This window comes from Chiloscyllium punctatum, chromosome 1 (assembly GCF_047496795.1).
Source record: "Chiloscyllium punctatum isolate Juve2018m chromosome 1, sChiPun1.3, whole genome shotgun sequence".
Classification (NCBI taxonomy): Eukaryota; Metazoa; Chordata; class Chondrichthyes; order Orectolobiformes; family Hemiscylliidae; genus Chiloscyllium; species Chiloscyllium punctatum.
In genome coordinates this window covers 73,714,423-73,739,242 of record NC_092739.1, presented here as the reverse complement: position 1 = coordinate 73,739,242, position 24,820 = coordinate 73,714,423, and the positions used below count along the sequence as shown (strand labels likewise).

The window sequence follows — 24,820 nt, the reverse complement described above, 5'->3', positions numbered from 1 at the left end:
AGCCAACGTTCTATTTTGTGTATGCAAAACATCAGTTGGTACACTGTCAATTTTGCCTTGCCCTTTCAAACAAACCCTGATACTTCAATCAATTTGACATCTCTGCTTCCAAAAGCCACCAAACTTTTGCTAGTTTATTGGTATTAAGAATATTAAATAAACGTATGACTGAATACAAGGACAAAATATAGGACTTTAAATTAAGGTTGATCACAATCTATCAAACAAAGTCCTATTCTCTGGAGGCGAAGATTGTTCCTGCTATGAAGACTGACCCTTTCCCACACTACTGAGACCAACATATGACCAGCTTGTGATTGATACACCTCATCTCACTAGCCTTTCAGCTGAGTCACAAATGAGCTAATAAAATGGAAATTCCTCGTGTAGACAGTCATTTAAATCACAGCACTGTGATGTATATTTATACACTGGTTACATAACCTCCAGACTAATAACCCAGAGGGGCCCTCTCCAACAGCTGTTTAAACCACTCACTCTCTTTTGCAGTCCATTTAAAAGTATCCGAAGATTGTAAAACCAGCTTCTGGTATTTTATGTAGCTCTCTAATTTGCCTCAATATTGCACCCTTGGGCTGGCCATCACTTTATGATCCCTATCACTGCATCCCACGTATATACTTTCATATGTTATATCTCATGCACAGAACAGGATTGCTGAAGGTTATTTAAATACCTAATGCAACTCTTGCAGCAGAAGCATCATAATTGATCCAGAAGGACACCCAGGACAAAATTGTGATTAAAGTTGAGGGCATGTATGTTTGCAAGATGAAATAGCCAATATTTCTTTTCAGTCGAAAACTCAGTGATAGTCTTGGATAAGAACCTAAAAGTGAAACAAATAAATGATTCAAGACAAATGCTTTACTTTGCCCATTATCACAGCACACCATTTGTTTTAGTACCGATGAAAGCTTTTTTGAAAACTCTACCCCATCACAGAGTTTTCATTAGTCCTTCATACCCCCCCCCCACCTTTTATTTGCTCATAACATGTTATGTTGCTCAGTACTGATGAAAGCTCATTGGCCTGAAGCATTGGGTGGAATTTCCTAAGCCTATTTCGAGTTTTTAGAAGGATGGGCAGAGGGGAACTTAATTGGGCAGTTTCCCAATAGTGGGTTAGACTTTTGGTAAGTTCTCAGAACCTCTCATGATCATCATTATTCAGAACCTGTTTTACATTCATAAGCATTGAATGAATACTAATGACCATTTTGTGAAGATCTGTAGCTCTGGAGTTGGTTGAATTCATTGTTGGTCTGCTTGTATTCACAGGCTCAAACTTGTTTGGCAAAAACAGGAAACACAGAAACCTGTCCAATAGAAAAAGTATGCATCTGGAGGTATTTGCTCTTTGTGACTGATCTCTATAGATTTTTTTCCTGACATCTTTTGGAATCATCTTTTACTTCTAAACTGTGTGTTAGGTTACTTATTGCGTTCAGTAAATAATAAATGCACACTTTGCTAAGTTAAGGAAGTCTGATTTAATTGGTTCCTTTTAAAGCACAAGTTCATGTAGACTGGGAGAAAGGTATTCACAAAGGAAGGCATCCTTTTAAAATTAACCATATTGCAACCAACTGAGGTGGTGGGTGAATAAACAAAGGGATCTAAATCATCCCTGCTTACCTGGGAGCTTAATGGTTTGGGGTATTCGTCTGAAATCATAATAAATTGGGGAACTTCATCCAGAATTTGGTCATCATATTTGTCGTTGCAAATTGTTCTTCTAATTTAACCTACTGATAACATCTCAAATAATAATCATGCACTCATTCAAGAAATGTCAGGTACAAATGCAGATCAACTAGACCATTCACATTTCGGTGAAGCTAAATAATACCCTTGCACAATAAAGCTACACAGCCAAATAACACTCATCTAACACCTTTGCGTCTCTTTTCTTCCTAAACGTGTCCACGTAGAGTCATAGAGTGTACAGCACGGAAATAGACCCTTCAGATCCCTTCAGAATCTTGAGGTTCCTCGCCCATGCCGTCCAGATGTCCTAACCTAATCTAGTCCCATTTGTCAGCACTTAGCTCATATCCTTCTAAACCCTTCCTATTAGATTAGATTCCCAACAGTGTGGAAACAGGCCTTTCGGCCCAACCAGTCCACACCAACCCTCCGAAGAGTAACCTACTCAGACCCATTTCCCCTCTAATGCACCTAACACTATGGACAATTTAGTATGGCCAATTCACCTGACCTATACATCTTTGGACTGTGGGAGGAAACTGGAGCACCCGGAGGAAACCCATGCAGACACGGGGAGAATGTGCAAACTCCATACAGACAGTCGCCCAAGGCTAGAATCGAACCTGGGACCCTGGTGCTGTGAGGCAGCAGCGCTAACCACTGAGCCACCGTGCCCATCCAGATGCCTTTTAAATGCCTAGCTATGCCCTTCATGATTTTATAAACCTCTATAAGGTCTTGTTGCAGTTAACCGAATATAATTTTAAAAACATAAATCAGAATTATAAAGCAAATATTTCTGTAGAAATGGTATCTTAGTTTCTGCCTGTATTCCTGCTGAAGGGCTTTTGCCCGAAACGTCAATTTTACTGCTCCTCGGATGCTGCCTGAACTGCTGTGCTTTTCCAGCACCACTAATCCAGAACCTTAGTTTAAATATCAAGCTTGGGAAACAAAGTCCTGTGTTCAATCAGTAAAAGGTATTTCGGCTCCCATACTGGAAGAGGCATTTGCTATCTCACCTGAAACAGGCATTTAATTTACATATGTTCAGTCTTGCATTGCTTTAGTTGCTCAGTTTCTTCATACTGATCTGAGAAGCAGCCACTAACAATAAGAATGGAAGTATTTTAAAAAACGAAATGTTCCTGTGAAGAAAGTTCGAAGGATGTGCAGCTGCTGACCTGATATTGGCATTTCCTCCCTTTGACCTTCCATCTGCTTTTGTATTTAATGGTTGCCTCCCCACCCCTTTCAAGTGGCAGATGGTTATGTTGATAGGAACAGGTCTGGCTTAATATATCTACATCATTATCACCCTCTTGACCTCTTTGAAGATTGCTTACGCCAGGGCAATGTAACTTTCCCTCCTTTGGTCAGGATTGTTGATATATTCATATATATTCTGGATCATTCCTTTTGCAAAAAGCAAAAGCAATTCACATTTAGCAAGCTTAAAAGAGGAATACTGACCATTATCTGAAAGAACGATAATATTTTCTTTCTCTTTCACTTTCTTTATTCTGTTTCTTTGGAGCGGGAAAGAGGTCAGTCCTTTCTCAGTCAATCAAATTCTTTTTCAGAGACACGTATTTCAGTTAATATTCAAAACGAACAAGAGGATGACACATTGTGCAATTATGTTCAAATCGAATGAACAACCTTGAATTATGTTCTAATACATTAACAAAATGTTCCTGAAGCTGTTTTGGAGCAGGTATTTCTCCTATTGTATATGGAGACAAAACAGTGTCAAGGCATAGAGAACATTGGAAGATTAGGTGATGAGGGTCGGACATCTGTAACTGAGTCTGCCTGACTTTATTTAATGTGCTGCACGCAGATGGCCTTTTAAACTCAAGTGCCAATCTATATCTTATTATCCTCCTGTCTTATTTTTTCCCCCGAGGTTTTAGTTATGCATCTCAGTTTGTTCATCTAAATGCAATGAAAACATCTACATTTATTAATTACATTCACCTTAAAAGTTTACATTTAGAGGGCTCTTGTGATGCAGTGGTAGACTCCTACCTCTGGAGCCGAGGATACCCAGGTTCAAATTCCACCTGCCCCAGGTATGTGCCATATCATGTCTGAACGCGTTGCTTAAAATAACCTTTCGGGGTAGGCAATGGCCTAGTCATATTAACAGATCAATTAATCCAGGGTTTAATCCAGAGACCAGATAATGTTCTGTGGACTCAGGTTCAAATCCCGCCACCCTGGATGTTGGCATTTGAATTCAATAATAATCTCGAAATAAGATTCGAATGATGACCATGAAACTATTGTTGATTGTCAGGAAAAATCCATCTGGTTCATTTATGTTCTTTAGGGAAGGAAATCCGCCATCGTTACATGTGCACTAGACTCACAGCAATATGTTTAACAATTAACTGCCCTCTGGGCAATTAGTGATGGGCACTAAATGCTGGTTCAGCCAGTGACGCCCACATCCATGAATGAATAAAAGAAAAACTAAAAGTGAGATGGCGACTATTTCTGCTGCAGGGGACTCTGATGTTTAGAAGGAATGGATATCTCCCACACTCCTGGGTTCACACAATTATTTTGAAATTATATTTGTTTTTAGTTGGCAGCCAGTATTGAACCATGGATGGAGAAAGCCTGAAACCTTCTCATCAAGCACCGATTGCTCAAAAGATCCCAAAGGTGAACTGCTTTGCTCTACACTCATGCTGAGCCTGAAAAATGGGTGCAAATCAGAGCATTTCCTATCCCTCTGTGTCTTTAACAACCACGAACCCCTGGAGTTCAGTAACATAAATGATTGATAGAGCCTCTATTTCCAATTGAATGGCTTACCTGTAGCAAAAACTGCTCGCTTTGAAACCAGCTTGTGTTCGACAATGGAAAACTGCGGCAGTTCAATCTTCTCTACTCCTGTGACTGCATAGTTACCACCTGTCCACTGAAATTCAATGTCATCCGTTGTGTACCCATCTATAAAGTAAAGCCAAAAAATCAGTATGGAATTAAACTCTTTCTGCAGAGTCCAAGTGCTTTGTCAGTGCTTTGATAAATGAAAACCTCACTTTTCAAACATAACAATGAAATAAAAGCTACCATCAGTACTCCAGTCTTGCTTCACATTTCTAAAGGTTAACCATTCCTAATTGCTTTTTGCTATTTGTAGTATCCCTATGCACCTGCCAGCAGTCATTCTGTGTAAACTCTGGTAAGTGAAAACGCAAGTGTTCTTTTCAGCACCTTGTCTCTGCAGACCTGGGTTAACCAGCAGAAGGCACTCATCACTTGCAGCTGAGTGAAGCAAAATGAAATTATTTCCAACATAATCTAAAATAATTTATAGTTCCTTCTGGGAATATACAAGGTCAAATGCCATATTGTAAGTATTTATGGAAGGATCTTATTGAACTCTGGCCTAATGAACCTTTGGATTTAATAAAAGGTTTACAAGCCTTAATAACTCATTCTCCTGCAACAAACACTTTGCTGTAATGTTTACTGCAGTGGCAATGCTGTCCCAGACCTTTATTGATGAAATTCTGGCACATCTCTAACTTTCTCTAAGCCTGATGAGAGTTTATCAATCTAAAATATTATTGGTGTTTTGTTCCCCACTGACTCACCCAGACTTACTGAATATTTCCACCATTCCCTTTTTATAATTTTAGATTTCTGGCATTTGCAGTATTTTGCTTTTTAGATAATTGCTGTACTAGTTTTGGGATCAGACTGAGTATTGAGGCCAATGTTTGTTGCTCCCCTCTAATTGGCTTGGAGAAAGGTTTGTGGTGAACCACCTTCTTGAATCCCTGCACCCTTTTTGGTGTGAATATACCTGTCAGGAAGACCTGGTGACAGTGGTTGAATGACAATATAAGTTCCAAGTCAGGATGGTTCAGGTCTTGCAGGGAAATGTACAGATCATGGTGTTTCTATGGATCTGTTGCCATTGTCCTTCTTGGTGATAGAATTTGTGGGAAGTATTGTTGAAGGGAACCTGACAAATTGCTGCTGTGTATCTTGCATATGGCCCTCACAGCTTTTGCTTTGCACCAGTGGTGCAGGGTGAGAACATTGAAATTAGTAGATGGAGTGCTTTGGATGGTATTGCATTTTCTGAGTGTTTCTGGAGCTGCACTCATCCAGGCAACTGAAGAGCATTTCATCACGCTGCAAACTTATGCCTTGTGGATGGTTGAAAGACTTTGGAGAGTGAGGAGGTGAGTCACTAACCACAGAATTCCCAGCCTCTGAGCAACTCTTATAAGTACAGTATATGTATTATATAATATGTCAGGTCCAGTTCAGTTTCAGGTCAATGGTAACCCCCACGTTTTAGTAGAGAAATTCAATTATGGTAATGCCATTGAATGCTAAGGGGAGATGATCAATGCCTGGCACTTATGCAGTAAAAAAAATCACTTTACACTTCTTAGCCCAAACATGCATGTAGTCAGTGTGTATTGATTGATGTGTGATATTCTTACCATATGATGGAGTGAAGATCATTAAAAAAGCAACTGAAGATGGTTGAGCCTAGATACTTTACTGAGGAACTCCTGCAATATATCCAAGGACGGAGGTGATTGGTTGTGGTTGTGGAAGCCATTCTCCTTTGAGGTAGTTATGTCTCTAACCAGCAGAAAGATTTTCCCCTCATTCCCATTTTTGTCAAATTTTCTAGGGGTCTGTGATGCCACACTCAGTCAAAAGCTACCTTGATGTTTAAGGTAGTCAGTCTCACCACATCGCTGGAATTCAGCTCTCTTGTCCATATTTGCAACAAACTTGGTTTGAGACAAAAAAAAACTGCAGATGTTGGAATCCAAAGTAGACAGGCAGGAGGCTGGGAGAACACAGCAAGCCAGGCAGCATCAAGAGGTGGAGAAGTCGATGTTTTGGTTGTAACCCTTCTTCAGGACTGGGGGTGGGTGTGGGGGGAGCTGCAGATAAAGGGGTGGCAGGGACAGGGTGCTGAAGTGGGGATAAGTGGAGACACGTAGAGGGTACGACCCTGGTTGGTCAATGGGAGGAATGAATCGGTTGATGGCAGGGAACAGTAGAAGGGAAGGGGCGGGCTTGGATGAGAGTCGGGGATGGAAAGGGTGGTTATTTGCGATTGGAGAACTCAATGTTAACCTCCCTTCCCATTCCCTGACTCTCATCCCACCCCCTCACTGTCCCTTCAACTGCTCTCTGCCACCAACAGGATTCACTCCTCCCATTGACCAACTAGGTTGTACCCTCTACCTGTCTGCACCTATCCCCACTTCAACACCCTGCCCCTGTCATCCCCTTTATCTGCAGCTCCCCCTACACCCACTCCCAGTCTTGAAGAAGGGTCACAGCTGAAACGTCAACTTCTCCACCTCCGAATTCTGCCTGGCTTGCTGTTCTGCCAGCTTCCTGTCTGTCTACTACATATTTGAAACAAAGCTGTAATGTTGTCTGGATCTGTGGGGTTATGGCAGAACCAAAACTATGCATTGGTCTGCATGTTCTTGCTGAGTTAGTCCACCCCAGAGCACAGGGCTTCCCTATTACCACCAGCATGTTGTTATGGCTTGTAGCGTTTCTGTATGTGAAATTTCATATCATGCACAGTGAGTTTAAATGGCTGATGGCTGGCATCTGTGATGCTGGGAAGTGTGGGAGGAGGGTGTCACGGATTTTGGATGATGATGTCTGCAAATTCCTCAGCCTTTACTTTACACAGACATGGTAAGATCTCTCTCATTGAGCACTATCAATCACAACTTCAGAAATTTCATCTGATCTGCCAGTTGATAAATAGCTTAGCTCTGCCTAGAGCACGATTCCTTTGCTGTCAGCATGCAGGAAATCCTATGTTGTTGCTTGATCAGGTTGGCAGGCTGCTTTTTTGGTTTGGAAAATTGTACTCCTAACACACTCTTCCATTCTTCTGATTGCATGAAGCGTGGTCTCCCAGTTCAATGTAAATATTAGAGTGATGGATATTCCAGCCCCTGAGATTACAGATTGTTATTGAATATAAATCCGCTGCTGTTAATTGTCCACAATGCTTCATGGGGGCTCAGATTTAACCTTACAAATCTGTTTTCTATCTAATCCATTTAGCAAGGTGGTAATGCTATACATTAGAATATAGGAACATAAGAATTCAGAGCGGGAGTAGGCAATTCAGCCTGTTGAGTACGTTCTGCCATTTAACATGATCATGGCTGATTTTATCCTGGTCTCAACTCCACTTTCCTGCCTGCTCCCCATAGCCCTTTCTCCCACTTTTCATCTGAAACATATCTTTTTTTCTTGAATTTGTTGATTGATTCTGCTTCCACTGCACTCTGTGACAGTGCGTTCCACAGATTCACAACTCTCTGAGAGACAGAGTTTGTTTGCATCTCACTTCTTCTCATACTATGTCTTTGACCTCTTGATGAAGACTGCCCCACAAGGGGAATATCTGTTCAACATCCATCTTATCAATCTCCTTTAGCATTTTATATCCCTCAATCAGGTCCCCCCCCCCACCCATTCTTCTTAACTCCAGTGAGAATAGGCCTAAGCTATTCCACTGCTTCTTGTACAACAGCCCTTTCATCCCTGGAATCAATCTGGTGAACCTCCTCTGAACTGTCTCCAGTGCCATCATATAATTTCTCATATATGGATACCCAAAAGTGGACACAATATTCCAGGTGTAATCTCACTGATGCCTTATATAATTGTAAAAACACTTCTCTTACAATTCGGTTCTTTTACAATAAATGCCAGGATTCCATTTACCTTTATTATTATATGCTGCATACTCACTTTTTGTGATTTATGCACAAAAATGCCCAGATACCTCTGCACTGATGCACTTTGAATCTGCTTCCCATTTTAATAATAATTTGCCCTTTTATTTTTCCAGCCAAAATGGACAATCTCTCAATTATCCACATTAAACCCCGTCTGCCAGCTTCTGGCCCATTCTCTCGGTCTATCAATATCCATCTGTAAACTCTTTATCTCCTCATCCTGCTTTCCACCTACTTTAGTATCAGCTGTGAACTTTGCTATGTTAAACTTTACAACTCTTGCAGATCAATTATAGAGATTGTCAATAGTTGATGTCCGAGAACTGAACCCTGCATCACTGCACTAGTTACAATTCGCCATGCAGAGAGGGACCCATTTATCCCGACCCTCTGCTTTCTGACAGTCAGCCAATCTTCTATCCAAACCAATACTCTACCCTTAGGACCTGGGATCTAACCTGCTGGATCAGTCTTTTATGCGGCACCTTGTCAAATGCCCCTTCTGGAAAGCTAGATATATCACATCTACTAGATTCACATTATCTACCTTGCTGGTTATAACCTCAAAGCACTCCATCAAGTTTGTCAAACATGCCCTTCATGAAATTATGCTGACACTGGTGAATTAAGCTTTGTTTTTCTAAGTTTTCAGTAGACTGGTGAGGATGAGTTGAAGCAGGCTTTTCACGCATGTTGGTTCCTTCAGCACCAGATGCAGACCCAGACGAGCAGATTTGTCCTTTAGGACTCAGCAAGCTTGATCAGCGACAGTGGTATTTAACTATTCTTGATGTTGGACATTGAATTCTCTCACTGAGAATACTTTCACTGCCCTTTCTATTCTCAGTCATTCTTCCGTCTGATGTTTAACATGGAGGAACACTGATTCACCAGCTGGGGGGTGGAGCAATAAGGTGGCATGAGAGGTGGTAATCAGGAAGAGGGTTATTTTCCTATGTTTGGTCTGATGCCATGGGAATTCATGCAGCATGCAGTCAATGCTGAGGACTCACAAAGCAAATCCGTCCTGATTACATGGCACTATGCTATCATCTCTGATGGGTCTGCTCTGCCTATGGGACATGACATAACCATAGATTGACGGATAAATCTTATGGTTGAAATTCCTTTTAGTGGTAATTTCATGCATTCTATTAAACTTTAAATAATTGCACTTTTCTGCCTTTCTGTCATATTATTGGCCTTACAACTTATAGTGGATAGTCTTAGCACAAGTCCTTAGGGTGTAAGTTCTTGTACAGTGATAGGGAAACTGTGATCAGTCAGTGTAACTGCAGACACACTCTAATTGTCAGTGTGATCATTTCCATTTCAATGTTGTCAAACTTGTTGATGGGACTTTTCATGAATAACTCCACAATATTAGCTGCAATCTGACCACACAATTACTTGGGTTTGTGTTTTCTCTGTCTTGTGCTTATTCACACTTAAAGGATGACAGCAAAGTAAAAGGGATAGAGTCCCATTATATCAGATCTTCACAGATTGCATAACCTGGGGACTTCCTCAAACTGTGCCCTGCTTGATTTTCAATAAGAAACAGTTTTGAGTCCCTGTACACAGACACCTAACCAAAGCTTGCTATTAAATGGATAGTACAAGGTCAGGCAGAGGATTTGAGAGAATATATTCATTGTAATTTGTACTCTTTTGAACTGGATGATTTCGGGGACTAGCAGCCTCCTCTCAGTACACAGGTGCAGGCATGAATGCCTACAGCTGCACTCCCATTCCTACCAAGGTTTGTATGCACATGCCTTTGCAAGCAGTGACTCTCCATCTGGGTATGCACATGGCCTGAGGAAGAAGGAACGGTGGGCAGCTGCTTCCTCACAATCACAGTGCACTAGAGTAACAATCCAGGAGTCTGGCACCCAACTCCTGTCCTCTGTACATTTATCCACTCAATCTCAGCATGAAAATAACAGCTAAATGCTGCAGATACTGAAAGTACAAAATGAAAGCAGAAAGCTCTGGAGAAACCCAGCAGGTATGGCAGCATTTGTGGAGAAAGAAAAAGAGCATTAGAGTTTTGAGTCCAACATGACTCTTCTTTAGAACTGAAAAGGGCTGGAAAATAATGTTTGTTATGCTGTCAATAGAGGGGAGGAGGAGCAAGTGGAACAGACTTTTAAGGTGCCCAGAACAAAAGACAAAGGAGTGCTACTGGTGGTAAAGGAATGGTATGTATGTAGAATAGGTATAAATGATATCTGTATAAAATGAGAAAATGGGTCCACTCTACTGAGAGCAAAATTAACCAAGACATGGTGAGGGTGGATTGGAAGTAAAATGGATGATAGATATCATGCTCTGAAGTTGTGAAGTTTAATATTGAATCTTGGAGTCTATAAAATGATTAAGAGGAAAATCAGGTGTTGTCTTTGAGCTTGTGTTGTGCTTTGAAGGAACATTATGTTAAGATAGTCCAGAAGTTTGACAAAACGGACTAGGCTAACCTTCTGAAGCAGTTTGGCTGTCAGTGGAAATTTGGGAGCTACTCAGCTTCTGCAGCCATTTCAGTCAGAATTGTTCAGTGGATAATCTATCTCAGCTTCCTCCTGAGATTCCCTGAATCACAGATGCTGGCTTTCAATCAATTTTTATTCATTTCAGTAATAGCAAGAAATAATTGAAGGCACTAAATATTGCAAAGGCTATGGGTTCTGACAACACTTCAGCATTAGTACTGAATACTTCTGTCTTTTGGAATACCGTGTACAATTCTGATCACCCTTCTATAGGAAGGATATTGTTAGACATGTGAGAATATAGAAAAGACTAAGAAAAGGCATCTGGATGGGTATAGTCTGTTTTGTTGGGCTTCTGGACTATCTTAACATAATATTGCCCTGTTTGAGCCATAGGGAGAGGTTGACTAAACTGGGGCTTTTATCCCTGAAGCGTTGGAGACTGATGGGTGACCTTATAGAAGTTTATGAAATCATGACTGGGCATGGATAGGGTGAATAGCCAAGGTCTTTTTCGTAGGTGGGGGAGTTCAAAACTAGAGGGCATAGGTTTAAGGTGAGAGGGAGAAGTCTAAAAAGCACCTGAGGGGTTACTTTTTCATGCAGAGGGTGGTGCATGTATGGAATGAGCTGCCAGAGGAAGTGGTGGAGGCTGGTACAATTACAACATTTAAAAGGCATTTGGATGGGTATATGAATAGGAAGGGTTTAGAAGGGTACAGGCAAGATGCTGGCAAATAGGACTAGGTCAGATTGGGATGTCTGGTTGGCTTGGAGGACTTGGTCTGAAAGGTCTGTTTCTGTGCTGTATGACTCTCTGACTCTATGAGCCAGAACTGGCCATGCCAAGCTGTTCCAGTACAGTTCCAACAATGGGATTTACAAGACAATGTATAAAATTGCCCAGGTATGTACTGTACACAAAATGCATGATAAATCCAACCCAGCCAGATGCTGCTTCACCTATCTATTCTCAATTATCAGCATTTGATGGAAGGTATTATGGACAGTGTAATTGAGTAGTATATATACAGCAATATAGTGATCACTGATGCTGAGCTTACCGGGATGGTTTAACACCTGAACTCATTACAGCTTTGATCCAAACATGAACGAAGGAGCTGAACACTAACATGAGGTGAGAATTTAACATTTAACATCAAGACAACGCTTCATTGAGTAGGGTAACAAGGAGCCTGAACAAAATTGAAGTCAATGTTATCAGGGAGAAAACTCTCCACTGATTGAAATTCAATCTAATTTCTCCATTTCATAAGAACAATTATTGTGCTTCTAGTTGGTATATTCCCTAATTTTTCCCAACAACCCTCTTCATGTTCCTGATCTTGGCGCCTTTGAGGCAACACCATATTTACAGGTGTTCTAACTAACTCCCTAATACCATTACAACAAAACACCTTGTTATAATATCAGTACATAGCATCCTGGCAAAGCTGAAATGCTATTACCTGTTAAGGCAACATTTTAAAATTGAGTAATATGTGTAGGAACTTGCCAAGTCACATGCACAACTTCTTCCAGATTCACTGTACGTATGTGATACTATTGACTGTTTCTGGACTTCCATTCTGGCTATTCTGGTCCTTAATTCTAATGAAAGATGACATACAATTGCAGAATAAACAAACCTAATTTTCGGAAGTTGCTCTGGTTGCACTTCAGGGCCTCCTCTGTTCAATGCATTTATCTTCTACTTTGCAAACAGCTACATTTTTAACGGTGACAAATAACCTTTCAATCAATTGAACTGTTGACTGCTGTGGCACTCGGCACCACATGTTATCTATCAGAAACACTGATTATATGCAAATGAAGTGTTGTATATTGCACTAGAAGGGGAACAGCCAGAAATCACTTTGCCAATATCGCATTTCAACCACGAACACCTACTGCAAATCGCTAATGTGAAACGTCTTTCACATCCTCTGGATTTTCCAAAGCAATGAACAATTATTTAATTTGGATAAGTAGTCACTGTATGTAGACGTACATCGCTGCAAGGTCCCACAGACACACAGGATTCCACAAAGTGGGGCAACTCACAAAACAAGTGACTAATTTTTAAATCTTTCTTTGTTCTTTCACCAGCTTTTACTAATGTGTGACATCATTGGATTCTTTTGGCACTTCAGCCAATGCCTCAGGATCAGATTGTGGGAATTGACCTCCTAACAATCCACTCACATTCCTTCTAATATATTCCTTTCAGTCCTCCTGGTCTCTAATGTAAATTTGGCATTCCTTTTCCTGCCAGCTTTCTGTCTGAGGCCTCCAGTACAATGATAGAGAACCTGGGAGCTCTCTTTTTTGGTTATTCTTTCGTTTACTATCTTCCTCTTTAGAGCTAGAGCTTGTCAACAGTGTAATGATTGCAGCTTTCCTTTACTGAAATAGATGCTCGCCATAGATGCTGCTGGGTCCCTGTTAACATTTTCAGACAGGCAGCCCAGCAGATGCGCTGATGTGCTGACCAATAGGCTGGGACCAGTAAAACAGAGTTCAGAACAATGAAGTACTTGTGCCACATAATTATTATTATAATGTAGACAAACTCAGAAGCCAATTTATGCACAGTATGCTCCCATAAACAGCAATGTAATGATGGTGTGTTTAGTTGTGTTCATGGTATTAGTTGAAGGGTATCTTTGGTTAAGATACCAAGTCCCCTATTCTTCTGCAAATTAACGTCAAGGGAACCTTACATAAAGGCAAATATTGCCTTGTTTTAAAATTTTGAAAGACAGCACATGCAATATTAAAGGCTTAACTCCTGAACATGTATGTCATTGGTGATGACATGACCACATGATGTTAGACAGGATGATGTCAACACTCCAGTGAAAGACCTAAGTAGCTTAGATCATATACATAGTTATAATATTGATAGTTCATTTAATGTCAACAACTGCTTTAAAATATACCCAGAGAGTCCAGCTATACCTTTACCTTACAGTAATGCCCTGCAAGCACCAACTGGAACTTAACACGGCCACTCCAGACAAACTGTGCAGCATTTCTTCAGTACTGCACTGAAGTGTCAGCCTCGGATTATTTAAGCTTCTGAAGGAGAAACTGGACCCATTAGCTTTGAGTCAGAAGTAAATATGCTGTCCCTGAGATCTGAAAAGGCCAGAGATCCTGTAATCTATGTAATTGTGCATATTTTCTGAAAGATATCACCTCAAAGTTGCATTTCAATATTAAATTCAGTAATTCTGAACTTCATGTAGAATGGTACACTTTAAAATTGTCTGTGTTGGTGGTAAAGCATGTCTTTTTTTAGTGGTGCAGGATCAGTATCAGTACAAATTATTCTTGAGGCTAGCATCTTAAATTTGATAATAAGTCAGTATTATTATACCTGATATCAAAAATAAACATCCATATATTAGTGTCTCCATGTAGGAACTCCCTTCCACCCATTCTCAATGCTCCAAATTGCTTTTATTTCCATTGTGTTGAGTGTCTTGTCATGGCTAGCAAAGAATAAAACGGTGACCCTCGTCATCATTATCAGGGCAGAAATGGGGATAATCGCAACTGATTGTACAAATTTCAGCTCCATTCATGGCTCTTTAGATATGAAAGCAGCCTTTGCCAAAATGCAGCAGGTTCTGAACAATATTCAGACTCACTTTGATAAATGTCAAGTTATATCTATGCCACACAGTGACAGGGAAATGACTATCTCCAACAAAAGAGAATCTAACTATCATTTCTTTACATTCAAATGGCATTACCATAGTAGAATCCTCTACAATCAGCATTGTAGGCATTGCCATTGATAGGAAACTGAACTTCAGGGGCCAAAAATATGCAGTGGCTACAAAATCAGTGAGTAGCTCACCTCCTGACTCCCCAAAGCCTGTCCACCACCTACAATGCACAAGTCAGAAGTGTGGTGGAATATTCCCCCCTGCCTGAATGAGTACAGGTCCAACAGCACTCAAGAAGCTTGACACCATCCAGGACAAAGCAGCTCACTTCATTTGAATCACATCATTCCTATCACAACATTCAGTAGCAGCAATGTGTAGCATCGAAAAGATACGCTGTGTTAAAGGCTCCACTGCCAGCATCTTGCAAACCTGTGACCTTTACCATTAGGAAGGACAAAGGCTAGCAGCTGCATGGGAACACCACTATCTGCAAGTTCCTTTCCAAGCCACTCACCAACTTTAGTTCAATCTATATCGCATTCATCTACTGTCAAATCCTGGAACTCCTTTCCTAAAGGTACTATGAGTATACATATATCACATTGACTGCAGCTTTTCAAGAAGGCATTTCAATATCATCTTTGCAAGGGCATTTAGGAATAGGCAACATAAGCTGATCTGGTCAGTGACGCCCACATAGTGTGAATGAATGAAGAAAAGTAAGAAATCATATGTAGTACTCAGTACCATGGATTTGAGGAAAAATTGAGTACATAGTGTCTGATTTTATGTCCTTGAAAAACAATTCACAGAAGATCATGAATTATGCACTGAGGATTCCTGACAGGCCATGGCATGAAGGGCTTTTGCCCGAAACGTCGATTTCGAAGCTCCTTGGATGTTGCCTGAACTGCTGTGCTCTTCCAGCACCACTAATCCAGAATCTGGTTTCCAGCATCTGCAGTCATTGTTTTTACCTTTTTAGCATCACCTAGGCAGGCATTAGTACTTATACAAAGGACGATATTAGTATTGTTGAGATTTGAAGAGGTGTAAACCAAATTTGGGAACACTTCAAACTGATATTTTTATCCAAACCTATCTTCATTCTTAACAGTTCTAATGGTCCTGTTTACGGTGTTATATCTTAAACAATTGATGTCAAGTTTTCTTTCAAATATAAGAAGCGTGATTTGCCAAAAGGTTCTTCTTTGTTCATGGTCTGCCAATGCTTCTATTCTGTTTTTCCTTAGTAATAATTTGGTATTGCTTTACAATATAAGGTACTGGGTGAAGAGGCAGATCCCAAATCTACCTCAATAAAAGTAGAATTGAACCTGTCCTATTGGCAATATTCTGAACCATACCCTAGCCATTTAGTCAACTAACTTACATCAGAAGTAATGTGCACAGTGCTGATATTCTTATTTGAGGAAGGATGTAAACACATTGGAAATAGTTCAGAGGAGGTTTACTAGACTAAAACCTGGAATGGCTAGTTTGAATTATGAAGAAAACTTTAATGCTAGGCTTGTATCTGTTGGAGTTCAGAAGAGTAAGAAGTGATTTGACTGAAAAATATAAGATTCTCAGGGTTTATGAGAGGATGCAGGTGGAAATTATGCGCTTCTGCAATAACCTGGCACTAACAGTCACTGTTTTAAAATAAGTGGTTGTCCACTTAAAGCAGAGATAAGGAGAATTTATTTTCTTTGAAAGGTTCATGAGTCATTTGGGTCAATCTTCCACAAATGGCAATAGAAGCCAGGTATTTAAACATTTTTAAGGCAGAGGTGAATGGAGTCTTGATAAGCTGGGGGTAAAACGTTACCGAGAGTAGACGGGAAAATGGTGTAATTAGAACATCAATGACCATATTGAATAGAGGAGCAGGCTGGAGAAGCTGAGCATATGTTTGTAGGAAAAGGTTTAACGCAACAAGCTAAATTCATTGCTTTTGCAATAATTCCATGTTTAAGGAATATTTTTGATGTTTATCTTCAATGTTTTGTTGCATAATATTTTTCTAAATAATGAAATAAACTGCTTGTTTTTTTGATGGATGATGAGCTGGCTCTCAGACGTTGTTGCTATGGTGAATGCAACACTGTAAACATTATCAGGGAACTTGTAGCAAACACAAACTGGAGGAAATGACACCATTTAATTTGGTATTTCTGTGACTTTATTCAACACATAATTGCTTTCTGGCTGAACATAATGGTTTAATAAAAAAAACATTAAAAACAAAGTTTTTAATATTTTTCTTGGAATTCTTTCCCTCCCAAAGCCAGTCTGGAGAGGACAGACTGATTTTCCAATTATAGAGGCAGAACTGTACAGCATGGAAACAGACCTTCGGTCCAACTCGTCCCTGCTGGCTAGATACCCAAAATTAACCTAGTCCCATTTGACAGCATTTGGCCCATACCGCTCTAAAATAGAGGGATATTTCATATACCCATCTAGATGGCTTTTAAATGTTGTAAAAATACCAGCCTCCACTTCTTCCTCTGGCAGCTCATTCCATATACGTACCAGTCTCTGTGTGAAAAGGTCCCTTTTAAATCTTTCACCTCTCACCTTGAACCTATGCCTTCTAGTTTTGGACTCCGCTACCCTGGTGAAAAGACCTTGACTATTCACCCTATCTATGCCTCTTATGATTTTATAAACTTCTATAAGGTCATGCCTCAACCTCCGACGCTCCATGGAAAACAAACCCTAGCCTACTCAGTCTCTCCCTATAGCTCAAACCCTCTAACCCTGGCAACATCCTTCTAAATCTTTTCTGAACCCTTTCAAGTTTCATAACATCATTCCTATAGGGAGACTAGAATTGAACATAGTATTCTAAAAGTAGCCTAACAATGTCTTGTACAGCTGCAACATGACCTCCCAACTACTCGACTCAATGCACTGACCAATAAAGGCAAACACACCAAATGGCCTTCTTCATTATCACGTCTACCAGCAACTCTAATTTTAAGGAACTATGAACCTGCACTCCAAGGTCTCTTTGTTCAGCAACACTCCCCAGGACCTTGCCATTAAGTGAACAAGTGCTGTCCTGATTTGCCTTTTGAAAATGCAGCACCTCACATTTGTCTAAATTAAACTCCATCTGCCAATCCTCAGCCCATTGGCCTGTCTGATCAAGGTCCTATTATACTCTGAGGTAAAAATTCTTTGCTGTCCACTACACCTCCAATTTTGCCAACTTACTAACCATACCTCCTATATTCACACTCAAATAATTTATATAAATGACAAAAAGCAGTGGCCCCAGCATCAATCCTTGGGGCACAATCTGCAATGCAATCCTCCACCACCATCCTCTGTCTCCCATCCTCTGTATCTAAAAGGCTAGTTCTGTGCTATTCAGTCCATCCAGTGGACTGAGAAGCCCTCAGGTTGTAGGCCCGGTCAGATGTAGCAGGAGTGAGCCATTTCTCTGTAAAACAGGGCCCACAGCAGTCTCTCAATTCCCATTGTAGGTCAGGTCGTGTTGCTGGGAAAAGACAGCAATCAAATGGCCAGCAGCACCTGGAGGCAGGATTTACTCCCTTTTGCCTCCAGGTGCTGCTGGCCATTTGATTGCTGTCTTTTCCCAGCAACACGACCTGACCTACAATGGGAATTGAGAGACTGCTGTGGGCCCTGTTTTACAGAGAAATGGCTCACTCCTGCTACATCTGACCGGGCCTACAACCTGAGGGCTTCTCAGTCCACTGGATGGACTGAATAGCGTCCTCGGTTAAGGCAAAGGGCAGTAGGGTTTGCCTCCTGATCAACATCTCTTGGTGCTCACATGTGATGACCCTGGCGACTAACTGTTTCCTGTATGTACAATATCTAACGGTGAAGTGCTGTCCCTACTATCTGCTGTGGGAGTTTACTTCTGCTATCATAGAACATAGAACATAGAACAATACAGCACAGAACAGGCCCTTCGGCCCACAATGTTGTGCCGAACTTCTAACCTAGATTAAGCACCCATCCATGTACCTATCCAAATGCCGCTTAAAGGTCGCCAATGATTCTGACTCTACCACTCCCACGGGCAGCGCATTCCATGCCCCCACCACTCTCTGGGTAAAGAACCCACCCCTGACATCTCCCCTATACTTTCCACCCTTCACCTTAAATTTATGTCCCCTTGTAACACTCTGTTGTACCCGGGGGAAAAGTTTTTGACTGTATACTCTATCTATTCCTCTGATCATCTTATAAACCTCTATCAAGTCACCCCTCATCCTTCGCCGTTCCAACGAGAAAAGGCCGAGAACTCTCAACCTATCCTCGTACGACCTACTCTCCATTCCAGGCAACATCCTGGTAAATCTTCTCTGCACCCTCTCCAAAGCTTCCACATCTTTCCTAAAGTGAGGCGACCAGAACTGCACACAGTACTCCAACTGTGGCCTAACCAAAGTCCTGTACAGCTGCAACATCACTTCACGACTCTTGAATTCAATCCCTCTGCTAATGAACAATAATACTCCATAGGCCTTCTGACAAACTCTATCCACCTGAGTGGCAACCTTCAAAGATCTATGTACATAGACCCCAAGATCCCTCTGTTCCTCCACCTGACCAAGAACCCTACCAGGTACCGATCCATGCCTTAAGTTCACCCACCTTATTTCTGATACTCCTTGCGTTGAAGTATACGCACTTGAGCCCATCTCTGTGTCCGCAAATAGTCCCTGTCAGTGCTACCTTCTCCACAGCCTCCCTACAGTCTTGGGCATCCTGACACACAGCTAGCTTACTTGCATTGTCGCATGTTTCCTGTGGCTTTTTAGCATAAACATTTTTTTCCCCCATCTTTTCATGGGATGTGGTCTTGCTGGCACTTATTACTCATCCCTAATTGTTCTTGATAAGGTGTCAGAGTGTTACCTTGTTGAACCACTGCAATCCTTCAGGTCAACCTAAACAGCAATTTACATCCCACACTATGTGGAAGTGAAGAGCACACGTGATGAAATATACATTGCTATAAATGGCCTTGAGTACACAGGCAGGAGGCTGGCAGAACACAGCAATCCAGGTAGCATCAGAAGGCGGAGAAGTCAATGCTTCAGGTGCAACCCGTTTTCAGGACTGGGGTGGGTGTGGGGAGAGCTGTAGATAAAAGGGGGAGGCTGCGGCAGGGTGGCGAAATGGAGATAGGTGAAGACAGGTAGAGGGTACGACCTGTTTGGTCAATGGGAGGAATGAATCTAGTTGGTGGCAGGGAGAAGTGGAAGGGAGAAGGAGGGGCTGGGAAGGGAGCCAGGGGATAGGAAGTGAAGTTATTTGAAATTGGAGAACTCAATGCTGAGACGGAAAACTCTGAGGCATTATTCGTTGTTGCCATTGAGTTCCAGCAGGCCAACCTCAAGTATGTGTTACCAAAATATTATCAACAAGTCTCCTGTCCCACATGAAGTCTGAACATCCTTGACCATTGCTACGCAACCATGCAACCATCGAAGATGTTTACTCCTCCATCCCCTGCCTGCACTTTGGTAAATCAGATCATAAGGCTGTGCTCCTTCTCCTTGCTTACAGGCAGAAACGGAAGTGTGAGGATCCGGTATAGAAGGTCATATAGTGCTGGGTCTGAGGTAACAGACGAGCTCCTATACAACTGCTTGGAGTCAGAGGACTGACCCTTATTCAAGAACTTAATGGGCAACTTCAATGAATATGCCATGACCATAATAGACTTCATCAGTGAGTGTGCAGAGGACTACCTGCCAAAGAAGTTAATCTGATCGTTCTTCAACTGGAAACCATGGATGGAGCAGAAGATTTACTCCCTATTGAAGTCCATGTCTAAGGTGTTCAAGTCAGGTGGCCCTGATCAAATGGGAAATCTAGGTACAATCTTTACAAAGCCATCAGGGACACCAAGAGACAATACACGATTAAACTAGAGTCCCAGACTAACCACACTAATACAGCTTGATGGTGGCAAGGCTTACACAACATTACGGGCTACTAGCGAAGTTCAGTAGAATTGCTGACAACAATGCATCCTTCCCCAATGAGCTCAATGTGTTCTATGTTCATTTTGAACAGAAGGTCAGTGAAATGATGTCACTTGCCTTGATAGACTCAGATGCACCTCTATCCACAGTCACAGCCGCAGTCGTCAGGTCGGCCTTCTTGAGGATGACCCCACAGAAAGTGACTGGCCCAGATGGAGTCCCCAGCCGTGCACTCAGATCCTGTGCAGACCAGTGGAGGGAGCATTCGCTGAAAATTTAATCTCACCTTACTATGATGTGAGGTTCAAGAAGACTACTATTATCCTGGTGCCAAAGAAAAATCAGATGTGTGCTAATAACTACTGCCCAGTGGCTCTAACATCCATCATAATGAAGTGCTTCGAGAGGTTAGTAATAGCACACATCACCTCCAGCCTCCCAGATTGCCTTGGTCTGCTACAATTCACCTACCATTGTAGACACTATTTCCCTGGTCCTACATTCATCCCTGGAACATCAGGATAACAAGAGTCCTATTTGTTGACTTCAGACTCCTATTTGTTGACTTTCGCTCCCATCTCAACACCATAATTTCAACCAAACTCCTCTCCAAATTCCAAGACCTAGGACTCTGTTTCCCCCTCTGCAACTGGGGATCCTTGATTTCCTGACTACAAACCCCAATCAGTAAGGATAGGTGTTCTCAGCCCTTTACTACACTCATTATACACTTCTGACTGTTTGTTCAAATACAGCTGTAATTCCATTTATAAATTTGCTGATGACACCAATGTATTGGGTCAGAACTCAAACAATATATACAGGCAAGCTTAGTGGGCATGGTGTAAAGACAACAATCTCTCCCTCAATATCAGCCAAACAAAGGAGCTGGTTATTGACTTCAGGAAGCAGAGTGGAGGACACGCCCCTGCTTGTTTCAATGGTGATGAGCTGGAGGTGGTCAAGAACTTCAAGTGCCTAGGAGTAAGTATCATCAACAACCTGTTCTGGTCCATCCACATTGACGCTACAGTGAAGAAAGCACAGCAATGCCTCTACTTCCTCAGAAGGCTAAGGAGATTTGGCATGTCCACAATGAGTCTTACCAATTTTTATAGATGCAGCATAGAAAGCATCTGGATGCATCACAGCTTGGCATAGTAATTGCTCTGCCTAAGACAGCAAAAAATTACAGAGAGTTGTGAATGCATTCCAGTTCAGGTATTGCATTTGGTGTCCCAAGAAAAACTGCAGTTGTCAGACACACAAAGAATCCCTGGTCTACAGGCTGATGTAGTCCTCATTACGTGTAAGATTGCAGTGTGATGAGGGCAGACAGACAGGAGCAGTGCCTATGGCATGGTGCCCAATTTAATGCTTGTACTAACAATCAATCTTCCTATATGAGGGGGTGCAATATTCAACTCACTGTAGTCTGCATTTAAACAGAAATATTAGCATTCATAAAATGTCTTTTAATAAAGAAAAATGTGATAATGAACTGAGGTTTTTGGTATAATGTTAATACTGATATCGATATTTGAGTTACGGGTGATTAGCTGATTTAAAATTGTTATATTGGTTATTTTTCATTACTGTATCTTTAGGATTTGCTTTCACCAGTTGGCTAGGTTTCTTCTTCTTTTCTGCTCATTGTTGCAGGTCATTAAAGGAAACATTTAGAACTGACAAAGTATTTTACAAATAATTAGTAATATTTGGTCTTTGCCCAGCAAGATGGCTGCAGAGAAACAGGGCTCTTGCCCATTTGCTTTCCTTCTTTGTTTCACTTTTGCTTCTGCTCTTTTCTTTTGCTTTATTTTTCTTTCCTTTTGATCTTTTTAAATTATTTTCTGTGGCAGGTTGGTCGTCACAGCAGTGAGAACGAGCCAACAGCAGAAAGACGGACGTGAGGTCATCCCCTCGCCATTCAGGGCTGGTGACAGTGTCAGTGAAGTCATCCTCTCGCTGTTCAGGGCCGGTGACAGTAACAGTGACATCATCCCCTCGCCATTCAGGGCTGGTGACAGTGTCAGTGAAGTCATCCTCTCGCTGTTCAGGGCCGGTGACAGTAACAGTGACATCATCCCCTCGCCATTCAGGGCTGGTGACAGCGTCAGTGAAGTCATCCTCTCGCTGTTCAGGGCCGGTGACAGTGACAGTGACATCATCCTCTCGCTGGTGACACTGACAGTGATATCATCCTCTCGATGTTCAAGGCCAGTGACAGCGTCGGTGAGGTCATCCTCTTGCCATTCAGGGCTGCTGATAGCATCAATGAGGTCATCCTCTCGCTGTTCAGGGCCAGTGACAGCATCAATGAGGTCATCCTCTCGCCATTCAGGGCTGGTGCCACCATCAGTGAGGTCATCCTCTTGCTGTTCAGGGCCGGTGACAGTGACAGTGACATCATGCTCTCGCCATTCAGGGCCAGTGACAGTGACATCATCCTCTCGCCATTCAGGGCCAGTGACAATGACAGTGACATCATCCTCTCATCATTCAGGGACAGTGACATCATCCTCTCATCATTCAGGGCCGGTGGCAGCGACAGTGACATCATCCTCTCGCCATCAGGGCTGGTGACAGTGACAGTGAGGTCATACTCTGGCCGTTCAGGGCCGGTGACAGAAGTAGAAGAGCTCCTCCAGTGATCACCGATGGCAGCAGCATTGGCAATGGACCTTCCAAGATGGCAGCACTGGATAAATGACATCTGCAGCTGAAGATCAACACTTGGCCCAGTGGTGGCCTGTCTTCACAGTGGAGCCAGAGACTCTTAGCTGCAGGATGAGTGTGAGTTCAGTGGCATCAATGAAGTAGGCTCAGTGGTAAAGAGATGGTGCCTAAAGTGGGTCGGCTCCTATGTTGGGTGGGTCCAGCGCAGGTGGCAGCGAGATGGTGGGGGTCGCCCTTGAGGCTAGGTGCTGGTATGGACTGGATCAGAAAGACTGATATTCTGAACCTTTTACATCTTTATTTTTCTAATTTATTCCTATGATCTGTAATGGTTGACAATTCATTTCTTTACTTCCTAATTTTTTTTGTTTCCTAAGAATTTAATCTCGAGAATCTGTACCTAGATACCTCTGTACCTAAGATTGCGCTATAATGTGGCGACTGTAAACTTTTCACTGTACATGTGTCAATAAAGCTAATTCAATTCAATTCAGTTAAATAGGTAGTTGATTTCTACTTAAATATCCAACACATGTCCATAAAATTATATTAAATGAATACTCTACCCCGGATTGACACTTTGATATAAATAAGTTTATTCACACTGAAATGATTGGGAGATTATAAAAAGGACTAAAGACAGTATTGAAAATTGCTTAAATTTTCAGGCTAACTCTGGAAGTCAAAGTGAGTGATAGGTCACTGGGAACTAAACCAAAGACCTTTCGGTGATTCAACAAAAACATGTATATACACAAAGACTTTAATAAAATAAAATCTCCCAAGACACATAGCAGGGTTGGGTGGTGGTGAGGGGGGTGATATATAAAATAAAGCATGACACTCAGCCACATGAAGTTACATTCAGGCAGATGACCAAAACCATAGTCAAAAATGTGAAAAGTCCAGTAGAAATTCAGGGATTAAAGTTGATAATTTCAGAGTTTAGAGTCTGGGCAGTCAAAGACAACAATTGCCAGACCTGAAACAATTAAAATCAAGACTGATCATTAGGCCAGTGTTTGAAGAGCACAGTTCTCAGGTGAAGTTGGAGGAGATCATAGAGATCGGGATAGGCCAGGTTGTGAAGGGAACTGAAAACAAAAAAAAACAAGATTGCTGAATTGGGAGCTAATGTAGGTTAGTGAGATTTGAGGTGCTGGGGATGAGGGAATTAGTGATACGCTCTTTGTGGATACCCTGATCCATTGCTTCTCCCCATTGCTTTGTGATATAACAGTGTTTGCAAGGTATAGAACAGACAATATACTCCGACTTAGAGACACCACTTCTACTTTAAAAATGATGATCACTGGAACTGACCCACACCTCACAAGATGTGACATAAATTTAAATTGGGATGAAAGTGAGGACTGCAGATGCTGGAGTACCAGAGTTGAAAAATGTCGTGCTGGAAAAACACAGCAGGCCTTGTAGCATCTGAGGAGCAGGAGAATCGACTTTCGGGCATAACCCTTTCTTCA

The 24,820-nt window shown here is 41.7% G+C and overlaps 1 protein-coding gene across 3 annotated transcripts in view; it reads right to left on the bottom strand.

Annotated features, from left to right (window-relative positions):
• The window catches only part of LOC140476295 (gamma-aminobutyric acid receptor subunit beta-1-like), a 302,418-nt gene that overhangs the window by 55,350 nt on the left and 222,248 nt on the right, over positions 1 to 24,820 (bottom strand). For all 3 annotated transcript variants that reach the window (XM_072568689.1, XM_072568699.1, XM_072568680.1), the window contains 2 exons: positions 4,558 to 4,695; positions 698 to 850 (listed from right to left, as the gene is read on the bottom strand). In XM_072568689.1, the coding sequence (XP_072424790.1) occupies positions 698 to 850; positions 4,558 to 4,695 (291 nt within the window). The remainder of the gene's footprint in view (positions 1 to 697; positions 851 to 4,557; positions 4,696 to 24,820) is intronic.